Source organism: Physeter macrocephalus, chromosome 4, assembly GCF_002837175.3.
Source record: "Physeter macrocephalus isolate SW-GA chromosome 4, ASM283717v5, whole genome shotgun sequence".
Taxonomy (NCBI): domain Eukaryota; kingdom Metazoa; phylum Chordata; class Mammalia; order Artiodactyla; family Physeteridae; genus Physeter; species Physeter macrocephalus.
Window position 1 is genome coordinate 4266844 of NC_041217.1, and position 13812 is coordinate 4280655.

The following is a 13812-nucleotide window of genomic DNA, read 5'->3' on the forward strand; positions in this document are numbered from 1 at the left end:
AAAGACTTGTACTCAGAAAACTATAAAACACCGATGAAAGAAATCAAAGGTGACATAAACAGATGGAGAAATATACCATGTTCTTGGATTGGAAGAATCAATATTGTGAAAAGGACTGTATTACCCAAAGCAATCTACAGATTCAATGCAATCCCTATCAAACTACCAACGGCATTTTTCACAGAACTAGAACAAAACATTTCACAATTTGCATGGAAACACAAAAGACCCTGAATAGCCAAAGCAATCTTGAAAGAAAAACGGAGCTGGAGGAATCGCCTGTACTTCAGACTATATTACAAAGCTACAGTGATCAAGACAGTATGGTATATGGTACTGGCACAAAACCAGAAATATAGATCAATGGTACAGGATAGAATGCCCACAGATAAACCCATGCCCATATGGTCACCTAATTTATGACAAAGGAGGCAAGAACATACAATGGAGAAAAGACAGCCTCTTCAATAAGTGATGCTGGGAAAACTGGACAGCTACATGTAGAAAAATGAAATTAGAACACTACCTAACACCATACACAAAAATAAACTCCAAATGGATTAAAGACCTAAATGTAAGACCAGACACTATAAAACTCTTAGAGGAAAACATAGGAAAAACAGTCTTTGACATAAACCACAGCAAGATCTTTTTTGACCCACCTCCTAGGGTAACGGAAATAAAAACAAAATTAAACAAATGGGACTTAATTAAACTTAAAAGCTTTTGCAAAGCAAAGGAAACCACAAACAAGACAAAAAGACAACCCTCAGAATGGGAGAAAATATTTGCAAATGAATCAACACAAAATTAAACAAATGGGACTTAATTAAACTTAAAAGCTTTTGCAAAGCAAAGGAAACCATAAACAAGACAAAAAGACCACCCTCAGAATGGGAGAAAATATTTGCAAATGAAACAACGGACAAAGGGTTAATCTCCAAAATATACAAACATCTCATGGAGCTCAATATCAAAAAAACAAACAATCCAATTAAAGAATGGGCGGAAGACCTAAATAGACATTTCACCAAGGAAGACATACAGATGGCCAAGAAGCACATGAAAAGATGCTTAACATCACTAATTATTAGAGCAATGCAAATCAGAACTACAGTGAAGTATCACCTCACACCAGTCAGAATGGCCATTATCAAAAAATCTAGAAGCAATAAATGCTGGAAAGGGTGTGGTGAAAAGGGGACCCTCCTGCACTGTTGGTGGGAATGTAAATTGATACAGCCACTATGGAAAACAGTATGGAGGTTCCTTAAAAAACTAAAAATAGAACTACCATATGACCTAGCAATCCCACTACTGGGTGTATACCCTGAGAAAACCACAATTCAAAAAGAGTCATGTACCACAATGTTCATTGCAGCTCTATTTACAATAGGCAGGACATGGAAGCAACTGAAGTGTCCATCAACAGATGAATGGATAAAGAAGATGTGGCACATATATACAATGGAATATTACTCAGCCATAAAAATAAACGAAATTGAGTTATTTGTCATGACGTGGATGGACTTAGAGTCTGTCATACAGAGTGAAGTAAGTCAGAAAGAGAACAACAAGTACTGTATGCTAACGCATATATATGGAATCTAAAAAAAAAATGGTACTGATGAGCCTAGTTGCAGGGCAGGAATAAAGTTGTAGACATAGAGAATGGACTTGAGGACATGGGGTGGGAGGGGGAAGCTTAGGCAAAAAGAGAGTGGCATGGACATATATGCACTACCATATGTAAAATAGATAGCTAGTGGGAAGCAGCCTCATAGCACAGGGAGATCAACTCGGTGCTTTGTGACCACCTGGAGGGGTGGGATAGGGAAGGTGGGAGGGAGGCTCAAGAGGGAGGGGATATGGGGGCAGGTGTATGCATATGGCTGATTCACTTTGTTATATAACAGAAACTAACACAGTGTTGTGAAGCAATTAGACTCCAATAAAGATCTATTTAAAAAAATATATATATGTATTAATACAATGAATCTATAGGTAGACTGAGGTCCAAGTATACTCGTTCTGTTTGGAAAATAATAAAAAAGCGGAGTTCCTATGATTTTTTAAAAAATTTATTTATTTTATTTATTTTTATTTTTGGCTGTGTTGGTTCTTTGTCGCTGCACGTGGGCTCTCTCCAGCTGCGGCGAGCGGGGGCCACTTCTTGTTGTGGAGCGTGGGCCCCTCATTGTGGTGGCCTCCCTTGTTGCGGAGCATGGGCTCCATGTGCGTGGGCCTCAGCAGTCGTGGCTTGTGGGCTCTAGAGCACAGGCTCAGTAGGTGTAGTGCATGGGCTTAGTTGCTCTGCAGCACGTGGGGTCAGACCAGGGCTTGAACCCATGTCCCCTTCATTGGCAGGCAGATCCCCAACCACTGTGCCATCAGGGAGGTGCCCTATGATTTTTATAAGATACAGAGCTTAGCAACTTTTAAATTTATTATCATTTTATTTAACCAGAGTTCCACTCTGCTGAACTTGTTGATGCAGAAAATTAACCATATTGTAGAAAAGGCTATACTGAGAAAGTAAGATTGAAAAGTAATGATCACAGGAATGAAACTGGCTGGCCTTTCTTTGAGAGAATTTTCTTGTATTATCTAGTTTCAAGTTCCCATTTTGATCCCAATCAACAAATACCACCTATGTGCCAGATGTCAAGGCAACCATAGGCTCACGATTGGTAACTGAATCTGCAAGATATACCCTCAGGGGGCACACAGAGGGCCAGTCATGGTTGACATTTGGGGTTTTGAGGGTTTTATCTAGGACACAGTCAAGCAGGGATTGTGTTTCATCTTTTGATATGTTGTAGTGCCTCAATCGTTATCCCTTCAGCTGAAACACTTAGATATTCAACATGGAAGGGACACAGGCGGGGAAAAGTATTGTTTCTCCAATATCCTGACCAAGTAGAACCTTGACAGGGGTAGACGTCAGGGTTGTATTTATTTATTATTTTAATCCCAGGCTCCAATGACACAGAGCAAAATTTCGGCTTAGTCGAGGGAAAGACAGGGGACACATGATCAGCCTAATTAGTAGGTTACATCAGAAGTCCGTAAAGTGAGGGATGGGTGAAAATTTGAGCAGCACAGCCAAGGGGACATAATGATCAAGTGCAGAAAGAGGCTTTGGATGACAGATCCATTACTAGAGTGATTACCTACTTTTGCCAAAATGGAGAAATCCTGGTCACCTGAGCTGTCCTCTCCAGGACAGGGAGGTTAAAAACAAAGGACTAACAAAAGAACAGATCCTTCTTATACCCCAGCAAGTGATTGAAATTGCCTTCTTAAGAGTTTGACTTGGGATTTTCCTGGTGGCGCGGTGGTTAAGAATCCGCCTGCCAATGCAGGGGACACGGGTTCGATCCCTGGTCCGGGAAGATCCCACATGCCGCGGAGCAACTAAGCCCGTGCACCACAACTACTGAGCCTGCACTCTAGAGCCCACGAGCCACAACTACTGAGCCCGCATGCCGCAACTACTGAGCCCACATGCCGCAACTACTGAGCCTGCGTGCCTACAGCCCATGCTCTGCAACAAGAGAAGCCACCGCAATGAGAAGCCCGCGCACCACAACGCAGAGTAGCCCCCGCTCGCTGCAACTAGAGAAAGCCTGCACGCAGCAACGAAGACCCGGCACAGCCAAAAATAAATAAATAAATTTATTAAGAAAAATAAATAAATAAAGGCTTTGCTCATTTAAAGGAGGAGGGCTAGAGCTGGACAGGACCATGGCAAGTGCATATCAGGGGAGAGCACTGCCTGGCACCAGAGGAGACACTGTGGGGAAGCAGAAGGCCCAGTGGGTATTCAACACAATATGGATTTGGATGTTAGTTTGGGGGGCGTGTGGCTGAGCCCGTCCTAAGATAACTGCCAATTCCAGCCTACCCAGGCAGCTCTTCCTAGCATCCATTTTTTGTAATACGCAGCTCAGCTAGAGAGACGGGTATCTTCATTGACTTCTTTTTCTCTAGGCCTCCACCTCACATAAAAAATTCCTACTGCATAATTGTTTCCCAGTATGGAAGTTTAATGTAATAGGTTAAAAGCTTTGTGTTGAATGGAGACTCACACAACAAATAATATAATATAAAATAACAAGAATCATAATAGAAGGTCTATTTTGAATTTTTATGAATGTTCATAGAGGATTATACTTACTTTTGCTTTTTCAACTTTGAGAACCAAGAAATCCAGTTGCCGGACCAGGACTTTCCCTAAAGACACAGTTTGTCTGTGGACTAATTATTCAATACATTAAGAAAGTTTCAACTTTAGCTTTCATTATCTATAACATGAGGGAGTAATAAGTTTTTCAGCATCTTTTAGATCCATATAACAAACTTATAATGAACTCTTTTAGTTTTTTATATAGATGCTTTTGTTTATCCTACAGCTTGTACAGAGGACTTCTAAAGAAATGAATAACCTCAAAAATATTTAATACTGCTTGTAGTTTGGGTATGTAAAGATGTCATGAGAGAGATGCCATATAATAATACTTTTGAATTGAAATATAGACCTGCTGGAGTGTTGCTCACATTTGTTGAGTGAGAAAGAGAGAGAGAGAGAGAGAGAGAGAGAGAGAAAAGAAATATATGTGCTTTGTAAAGAAAATGGCTTTTAAAAATGGCTCAGTGGTATTCTGCAGGCTGACTTCTATTTCCTGGTACCTCTGGCACGCAGGGGAAAGTGCATTCCTCCACACAGGCTTTCTTGGAATAAAATGTCCCTGGAGCGTTTGCTTCCTGCCTTATCATGTACAGTAGTACCTGTTTTACCTACTAATCTGTACCTCACAGGACTATCGAGAGACCCAGCTAATAAAATATCATCATAAAGCACTTGGCAAAATCACAACAGCTATAAAAAGGATACATGCAAATGTGGAGAGGCTTGTCTTTCTGGTATGTCCACGAAGTCTTTGTGCATGAAATGATATAGTGACTCAAATGTTAAAATTTTTTTTTTGCTCTCACAAATTGGAAGTAGTTTTGCCAGCTGGCTTGCTGGAGTGAGTTTTTGCTAACTCAGTCATAGGCCACTTGATTTAAAACCTTCCTTCTAATTCTAATAGTAGGCCTCTCCTCATGAATTCATGCCTGCACCACTTAAGAGTTCATACCTGCTTATTTAAAGGGGAAGGGCAACATGCTTGTGTTAAAAATCAGAGAGGGAAATAAGTGGGTCGTGTGGGGATCAATGGCCTTATGTCATCATGGAATAGGAATTACTAGCACCTGTTTGGTAATTGTCTTAAGTAACCGCGGTGAGAACACAGTGTAATTACCATGCACGGTGCATAGGCTAATGTCCTGTGTTCCTGATCTACAGTCCAACCCAGAGGGAGGTGAAGGGAAGTCCCGGGGGTGGCTGTGTGGCAACGGAGCAGTCAGTCCACACGGGTGCAGGGGCAGCAGATGGGGGGACTGAGTCACGGGCCCTGAGCCCCCCTGCATTCCTGCTCTGCTCAGCCATCCTGATTGGCAGCCTCAGGAGGACAGGAAAAGGCTACTGGAATCGTGCACGGTGAATGAAGAAAGGCAGGTAAGGCTGAGTCCTCTTTACAAGGCAAGCGAATTCCCGCCAAACTAAGAAGACCTTGATGAGTTTCATGGAGCTGCCAGTCGGCTGCTCCTTCCTTCCCAGGGAAGATGACCGGCCATGCTTGTCTTGCCAGATACTTGCCTATGTCTTGGATCTGTGACATCAGAAAAAACAGCAGAGAGATAAGATGACAGCCAGGAGACCTCTCGGTCCTTGTTTATTTTTATCTTCTTCTTATTTGCACCAGTAAGGAAAGTGGGAAGTAGTCAAACATTTTGGAGTTTTGAATCTCTGTTTATCTCTTCAAGGATATTCTGCTGTGGTATTTGACTGAGTTCTGTTTGCTGGCACATAGCATTTTTCTTTCTCTCCCTAGAATTGCTCAGATATAAGTGCGTGTAATGTTTGCTTAGTTATTGTATCTTAGGAAAGTAGCACTTGCTGTAAGGAATTGGCTGGGGATCATTTCTCTGTTTGTATCAGGATGAGGGCCGCTTATAAGGGTTACTGACTGTGTTGAACTAGTAACATCGCATTAGATGCTCTTACGCTACCTTCAAGTAAATTCTAACGTCATTGCTCACTGGATATGATTATTAGGCTCCGGTGAGTATTAGATGGGTGTAAGCAGAGTTGCCATACAATGCGGATGTCTTTATTTGTGTGGAGTATCTGGTGGGTGGGGTTGGGAGAGTCTTTCCCACTCAGTGCCACAGGGTAACACACACTCTGCTCTGCTTCTTGCAATCCAGCACGGCTCCCAAGACGTACGAAGAAAACTTGTCTTTGCTTACAGTCGGTTGTTGATACTCTGCTCCGAATATTCTTTTTTCTTAACGCCAAGGACTGTTTTAAATTTTCCAGTGTTTGGAAAAATGAGGAACAAAGGTAAAAGTGAACTAGCTGAAGGTGGTCAGAGGTAAGAGAATCTGATTTAGTAATTTTGGGCAAATCACCTGAAACAGGGGGGAAGGAGAATCTCTTTTTGCTGCATTATTTTTGAGAATTCTACTGTCTTTTTAGCTAAAAGTTTAACAGCAAAAGAAATATCATCATTTCTTATGTGAATTTTATAAATATTTGGATATGTTCAGATTTGGTAATAAAGATGTTAAGAATGATCTGGGGCTTCCCTGGTGGCGCAGTGGTTGCGCGTCCGCCTGCCGATGCAGGGGACACGGGTTCGTGCCCCGGTCCGGGAGGATCCCACGTGCCGCGGGGCGGCTGGGCCCGTGAGCCATGGCCGCTGAGCCTGCGCGTCCGGAGCCTGTGCTCCGCAGCGGGAGAGGCCACAGCAGTGAGAGGCCCGCGTACCGCAAAAAAAAAAGAAAGAATGATCTGAACCCTTTGTCTCCAAGCTGGAAGACAACTTCTGAAGTTGGCTTTCAAATTAATATAGAATGCTAATATAGGCTATGAGGTGTGAAGACAACTCGAGGAATAATATGTTCAGGAAACATACCGCTCCAGAGTCTTCTCATCTACTTTATCTCTATTTAAAAAAAACAAATGTATTTATTTATTGGCTGTGTTGGGTCTTAGTTGCTGCCCGCGGGCTCTTCATTGGGGTATGTGAGCTTTTCTCTAGTTGTGGGGAGCAGGCTTAGTGATGGCCCGCAGCATGTGGGATCTTAGTTCCCCAGCCAGGGATCAAACCGGCCTCCCCTGCATTGCAAGATGGATTCTTAACCACGGGACCACCAGGGAAGTCCTGACCTTCTCTCTATTTTAAAAGTAGTTCATATGTCATTTGAAAGGAGAATTTTACCTTTAGATTCAAATTCATGATATTGCTGCTAAGCATAAAAAGAATAATATACTTAGAGAATGTTCTTTTTAACACTATCTCAGTTGGTATTAGAAGGCAGGTCCTACTAAAATATTTTCAAGATGTTTTTCTAAAGACTTCAAGAAATTTGGCTTGTTAAATACTTTATATAAAGGATTTTTCTTCCTTAATAAATGAAGGTGATGATATTATTAATAAATTTCACCAGCGAATGCTAATAGGAGGCAGTGTAGCGTTAGATTTTAGGGAATGCCTGACTTGGACCCATGCTGACTGTTAACTCATGAGAGGGTTGTGTCTAAAAGCTCATGTCTAAGTTAATTGTTTGGAACTTAAAACCCTGATATAAATTGGTGAAGCTCACGGCCCAGATGAGTCTAGCTATGCTGGTTTAAACTTGAAGCATTATTAAAGGTATTATTTAAGAAATACCATTCTAGAGTTGACAGTATTGTTTCTCTTTCCATACTCCAAAGGGGAAGGAGCTGTCAATACTCCTGGTATCAGTATCTCTTCATTTCTGTCTAAGGCATATTTCCATTGTGTGAATGGATGGAGTCTGGGGGGCCAGGGGTTACCTTTATGGTTATCACAGTACGTGGTGAAGCAGGACAGTCGTCTCACTAAAGGCCCTGAACTTAGATTTCCCCACACCATTAATATATAAGGATGTAAAAGTCAGGGACTATTTGGGTGTGGCTTGAGGAAGGTAGACATTATTAGGTGGATAAAAAGTTGTTATTAGACCTTTTTTATAGTGTAGTTAAAGCCAGTCAGTCATGATGTCTAGTTAAAACTTATGCTGAAAGTAGTTAAAAATTCAGAATTAAATATTTTGGCAATTATTAAAGGCACTTAAGGGCAGTCAAGGAAGCAAGGAGTACTTGGTGGGGGTGAGAAGCAAGTAAAGTGGCCACCACAGCCATCTGCCATCGAGAGGGGATTTGTTAGACTGGATGCACTGCAGTATCTGTTATCATGGCCATTTGGGCTTAAGGCCCTTCCTAATGTGGGAAGTCCAATAGGATACCCCTCAGCACCGGGCACGCCAAAGGGATTCAAGGGAAACTGATTGTCTCAAACATTGGAGCAGAGTTAATCCTCCTGGAAGATTCATAACTACAAGTCATATCTCACCTGCGTGGTCTGAAAAGTTTCAAGCTGAGAATTCCGTCTCAGAGGGTTCTGAACTGGTACTGCTCCTTAGACTTCTACCAGCAATAAACGAATGTCCTCTCCAGAGAACTCAGCTTCCTTTCAGATCTCACTAAATTTCCACATAAGAAGCTCCAAGGATCAGGTAACAAAAGGAAATCACCACACGTGGAAGAAAAGAAGGGACCATAAGTTAGAGACAGCAGAAAAAAATCAGATAGTAGAATCAGACCTGCAAAGGCTTCAGAGATTGGAATTATAAACAGAATTTAAAATAGGTATGTTAAATATATTTTAAGAAATTAAAGAGAGGCTTAAAACACAAGTTGAGAAAGCAGATTTTAAAATAACCAAAAAGAGCTTTAGAAATAAAAGTAATATAAATTAAAAACTAAATGTTTGGCTTTAACAGAAGATGAGACAAAGCCAGGGAAAGAATTAATGAAAAGGAAGATACCATATGAGGGGTGAGATAGAGGGAGGGGATATGGGGACCTATGTATGCATATGCCTGATTCACTTTGTTGTACAACAGAAACTAACACAGTATTGTGAAGCACTTATACTCCAATACAGATCTATTTAAAAAAAAAGATATTTGTGAATTCTGCCTAGAATGATAAAGAAAAAGAAACTATGAAAGAGATGTTAAGAGAAATGGAGGGTAAAAAGAGAACATGTGTATAATCAGAGTCCCAGATGGAAAGAGGAGAGAGGATGGGGTTCAGAATTTCCCAGAACTGATGAAAATCACCAGCCCAGGGTCAAGAAATGCAAAGAAATCAAGAAGGGTGGATTAAAAAAAAATCTTCATCTCAATGCTTCATAGCGAAACTAGAAGTCTAAAGACAAAAAATCTTAAAAGCAGAGAGAGAAGACAGATTACTTTCAAAATTCACATTATAACTAGAGATGCTAGAAGACAGTGTAATGGTATTGCAAATGTACAGAAAGAAATGTCAATTTAGAATTTTTTATCTGAGAAGATTGTTTTTCAAGAGTCAGGGTGAAATACATACATTCCTCACCCAAACAAAAAGTGAGAGAATCAGTCAGCACCTATGGCATGTATTTTAGGCAGAAGGAAGGCAATCATAGATGGGACATCTAAGATGGAAATAAGAAAGAAGAGCAAACTAAGTGGTAGAAGTCTGGGTAAATCTAAACAAACATTGATATAAAACGAGTATAAAAAAAACCAAAAAAAACAAACCAAAAAATAAAACGAAAAAAACATAGGGCTTCCCTGGTGGCGCAGTGGTTGAGAATCCACCTGCCGATGCAGGGGACACGGGTTCGTGCCCTGGTCCGGGAAGATCCCACATGCCGCGGAGAGGCTGGGCCCGTAAGCCATGGCCGCTGAGCCTGTGCGTCCGGAGCCTGTGCTCCGCAACGGGAGAGACCACAACAGTGAGAGGCCCGCGTACCACAAAAAACAAAAACAAAACAAAACAAAAAACAAAACAAAAAAGAGTATAAAACAACATAAATAATGTACTGTAGTTTTGGAGGGTATTTTAAAGGTCCTTGTGTTGTTTGGGAGAAGGTTCATGTAGTGATAAACTTTGGATTTAATCAGATAAATTTGCCTGTTAAAATTTCCAGGATAATCACTAGATGAACAGGAACAGAGTACATAACTTACAAACTAGAATAGGGGAGAAGTGGAAGCATTAAAAAAAAAAATCAATCAATCCTGAAGAAGGAAAGGAGTGAGAAAAAAAACACAGATCTGGAGAAGACAAATGGAACGTACAAATTTAGATGGCAGAAATAAATTCAAATATGTCAGCAATTATAATACATGCAATGGTCTAAATGCTCAATCCAAGAGTCAGTGATTATCAGACTAGGCTGAAAGCCAGAAGTAACATTTGTTAGATAAATCTACACATAATGATGTAGAAGGTTTTGATGTAATAGGATGAAAAGAGAGTTCCTAATACTAGGTAAACACTAATCAGAAGAAAGCTGTTTAGATACTAAGGCAAAAGCATTGCTACAGTTTAAGAAAGTCACAGCATAATGATAAGTTTACCAGGCAGATATAATAATTATAAACTGGCTTGCATATTACAACACTGCCCCAAACTATATAAAGCAAAAATTGAACGAACTTCAAATTGAGATAGACAAATCCACCATCACGTTAGGAGATTTCAAGTCATCTCGTCCATTAATTGAATTGTGTCAGGCAGATGCAAATCCAGTAATAGAAGATGTCAACAACACAATCATAATATTTGATCAAGGACATATTTTTATTTTTATTTAGTTATACTTCGGCTGTTTCGGATCGCACGGCTTGTGGGATCTTAGTTCCATCGACCAGAGATTGAACCTGGGCCCACAGCAGTGAAAGTGCTGGGTCCTAACCACTGGACCACCAGGGAATTCCCAAGGACATATTTTTATGTATATTCTTTACACACACAGAAAATTAAAATAAGCTCAAAACATTTTAAGATTATTAGCTTATAAACTATGTTCTTTGACCGCGTGCAGACTATGTCCTTTGATGACTATAGTCCTGAAATATGTTAACATCAATCGTCAAGCAGGAAATATTACTGCTGAAATATGATCTTAGGAAGATCTAATACCAATTGGAAGGCTTGCCCTTTGTAGAGTTCTCTACCACTCATGTCAGAAGTTCTAAAACTGCTAAACTTATACCACGGGTTTCAATAAACATCTCACCAAGATAATTGTATACAAAATTCTCTTTTTTCAGTAATTTTAAACAAATCATGCAAATTGTGTCCATCTGTGTTTCTATCCCTTTTACCTCAGTAATATCTGAATAGATGAATAAACCTCTTCATCATGGTCGGCCTAAAAGCCAGTTTAAAAGGATTTGTGTGTGCATATGTAGTATTTCCTCTTCATATACTTAAAGTAAATTAAAAAAAATTATATTGTGCAGGGGTATGACTGTCACTTAAATCTCAACAAATGGTTGGAGAAAACAGTTGTATTAATAGTTCCTCACCACCAGTTAAAAACTCCTGATGCAGGCACCCCAGGTAGGGTTCCTTTCTTTGGAGAAGAATTAAATATAATGAAAGTAGAAGTCTGAGAAATTTAGTGACACTTGGAGCAGAAGTGGTTTTTGAGTTTACAGATTTTTTTTCAAGGCTTTGGACTATGGTAACTTCTTATGTAGAAAAGAGTTTTATTTGGGAAAAAAATTATGTGGTATATGTTGCCTCATTGTGAAACTGAAATCCACAGAATGATTTCTCAAAAGAGCACACTTTTAAATTTGAACATCATATCATTCATGTGATACACAAGTAGTAATTCCCATTTTACAAATGTAGGAACCGAGAAACTGAAGTGTCTCACCCCAAGTCAAGCTATGACAACACATTATGCTAAAGTATAACTTTTTTGTTTTCCCATTATGTCCTGTCCTCATTTTAAACTATCGGGTCTGACTATGCGATGTATCTTGTTCTGTTGACCAAGTAACAGCCTATCTTTGGTAAGAACGTTTGAGATCGGTTTAACTGAGTTTAATTTTAGGTTCTTGATTCTAAATTCTTTAATTCCCAAGACTCCCTGTTTAACTTGTATGTCTCATGACTCACACTCTATACAAACCACATTTGGTTTCCTCTCATCCTCTTACCTTCTACATGAATAAAGTCTGAAGCAACCCCTATTTGGATGAAAAACACTGAGGCCATGTGTCAAGGGTTGTAATGTGTGGGAGAAGCCTTCTCGGGAAGGTCTCTGCGTTAACAGCCCAGCCCTGGACGTCCTTTCACACGCCCATCCTAAGACTACTTCTAGCTCTGTTCTCAGTAGACCCTACATAGGAGGCAGCACCCAGGGAGAGAGGTGGTATAGGGTAGACCTGGTCTGAAATCCAGCTTGGCCATCACCACAGGGTTGGCTTGGCCTGCTTCTTCATCTATGAGATGCTGGTGAAAGTGTCTGTCACGTAGAGTGACCGCCAAGTGCTGGGACGGTGTATACCAGCTGCTCCCACGTACCGTAGGGCTCTGAACACTGCAGCTCTTTGTACCAGCCCCTCTGCCCTCGGGCCGCGATCCAGCCCTGAGCTCCCTGGCTGCCCTTTCACGAGGCCTGTCCCTTCGTGGGTGTGTCCCCAGGTGAGTGCTTGGCCATGCGGCGGCCCGTGGTGGGGGAGGTCTGTGTCCCCGATGTGCAGGCAAGTGGAGCACTGTTATTGGGCTGCTTGGCAGGGCTCTTGAGCAGGTGCACGTCCTAACCTTCCCGACTCCAGAGGGGGCGGCTCTGGATTCGGAGGTAACCAGGCCCAGCTGGAGCTCCATCCGGGTTTGCAGCCTGACAGCAGTGGAACGCACCAGCCTACGCAGGGTCGAGCAAACACGGGCAATTGGTGCTCCGGGCGCACGCGGGGTGGAGCACAGGGCGAGTCCAGGTGCTTCGTCAGGTTCTTTGGTTTCCGGGGGCTGCAGCCCTGACGCCCCGAGCCTGGACCGGCCCCGGGGAGGCAGCCGGCCGGTCCGGCGCTCAGGACGCGGGGCAGTTGCGGTCTGGCCGCACAGCGGCCCGCGGGCCACCGGGCAGGGCCCCTAGGGAGGGCCCCCTCCCCCCGCGGGGGCCGGCGGGCCGCGCGGCCCAGGTGAGGCGGTCCGGCTGCGGCCCCGCCCGCCGACTTCCTGGTTCGCCGAAGGTGCAGGCGGCGCGAGGCCGGCGCGAGGGGGCGGCGGGGGCGGCGGCCGCGCGGTCACCCGGGCGTGGGGGCGGGGCGGGCGCAGCTCCACCGCCGGGCCGCGGCCGCCGGGCTCTGAGCGGCCGTTCCCGCGGCGGCCGGCGGGGCGGGGCGGCCCCTGCGACATGCAGCCATGGACTGCAGGACCAAGTGAGTGCGGGCGGCGGGCGGCGGCCCCTCCTGGGTCCCCCGACCCCGGGCCCCAGGACCCCCGGGTCCCCGGACGGCCTAGGCCGCGGAGCCTGCGGGCGGCGGGGGCGCGCGGCCCGGCGCGGAGGCCTGGGCGTCGGCGCGGCCGCTGCGGGTCCTGGGCCGCGGGTCGGACGTGACAGCCGGGCGCCCGCGCCGCGCCGAGCCGCGCGGTGCGGGTGTGAGGTGTCCTCCCGGCGCGGTCCCAGGTCTTTCTTTTTACGCCTCTTCTTAGGACCTGAAAGGGGCCCCCGTGTGCGGTGATATGGCCGCTGGTCCCTGCCAGAGGGTCTCGGGGGCTGGGTGGGCGGTGGTGGTGTTTTGATGTGTTGGCTCCGGTACCCACCAGGGGAGGCTTTTCTTCAGGAGACGAATTAGGCAGAAAGCTATTTGTGTTAAGCGTGG

The 13812-nt window shown here is 43.6% G+C and overlaps 1 protein-coding gene across 6 annotated transcripts in view; it reads left to right on the plus strand.

The window, feature by feature from the left end:
- Positions 1-5428: 5428 nt before the first annotated feature.
- DENND1B (DENN domain containing 1B) overlaps positions 5429-13812 on the plus strand; it is a 278187-nt gene continuing 269803 nt past the window's right edge. For 3 of the 6 annotated variants that reach the window (XM_024130618.3, XM_024130620.3, XM_024130621.3), the window contains exon 1: positions 13263-13368. In XM_024130618.3, coding sequence (XP_023986386.1) covers positions 13352-13368 — 17 coding nt within the window. In that variant the 5' untranslated portion in view covers positions 13263-13351. Of the gene's footprint in view, positions 5567-6183; positions 6486-13262; positions 13369-13812 lie in introns of those variants that run through there. The other 3 variants (XM_055084008.1, XM_055084009.1, XM_055084007.1) reach the window with 3 other exon arrangements.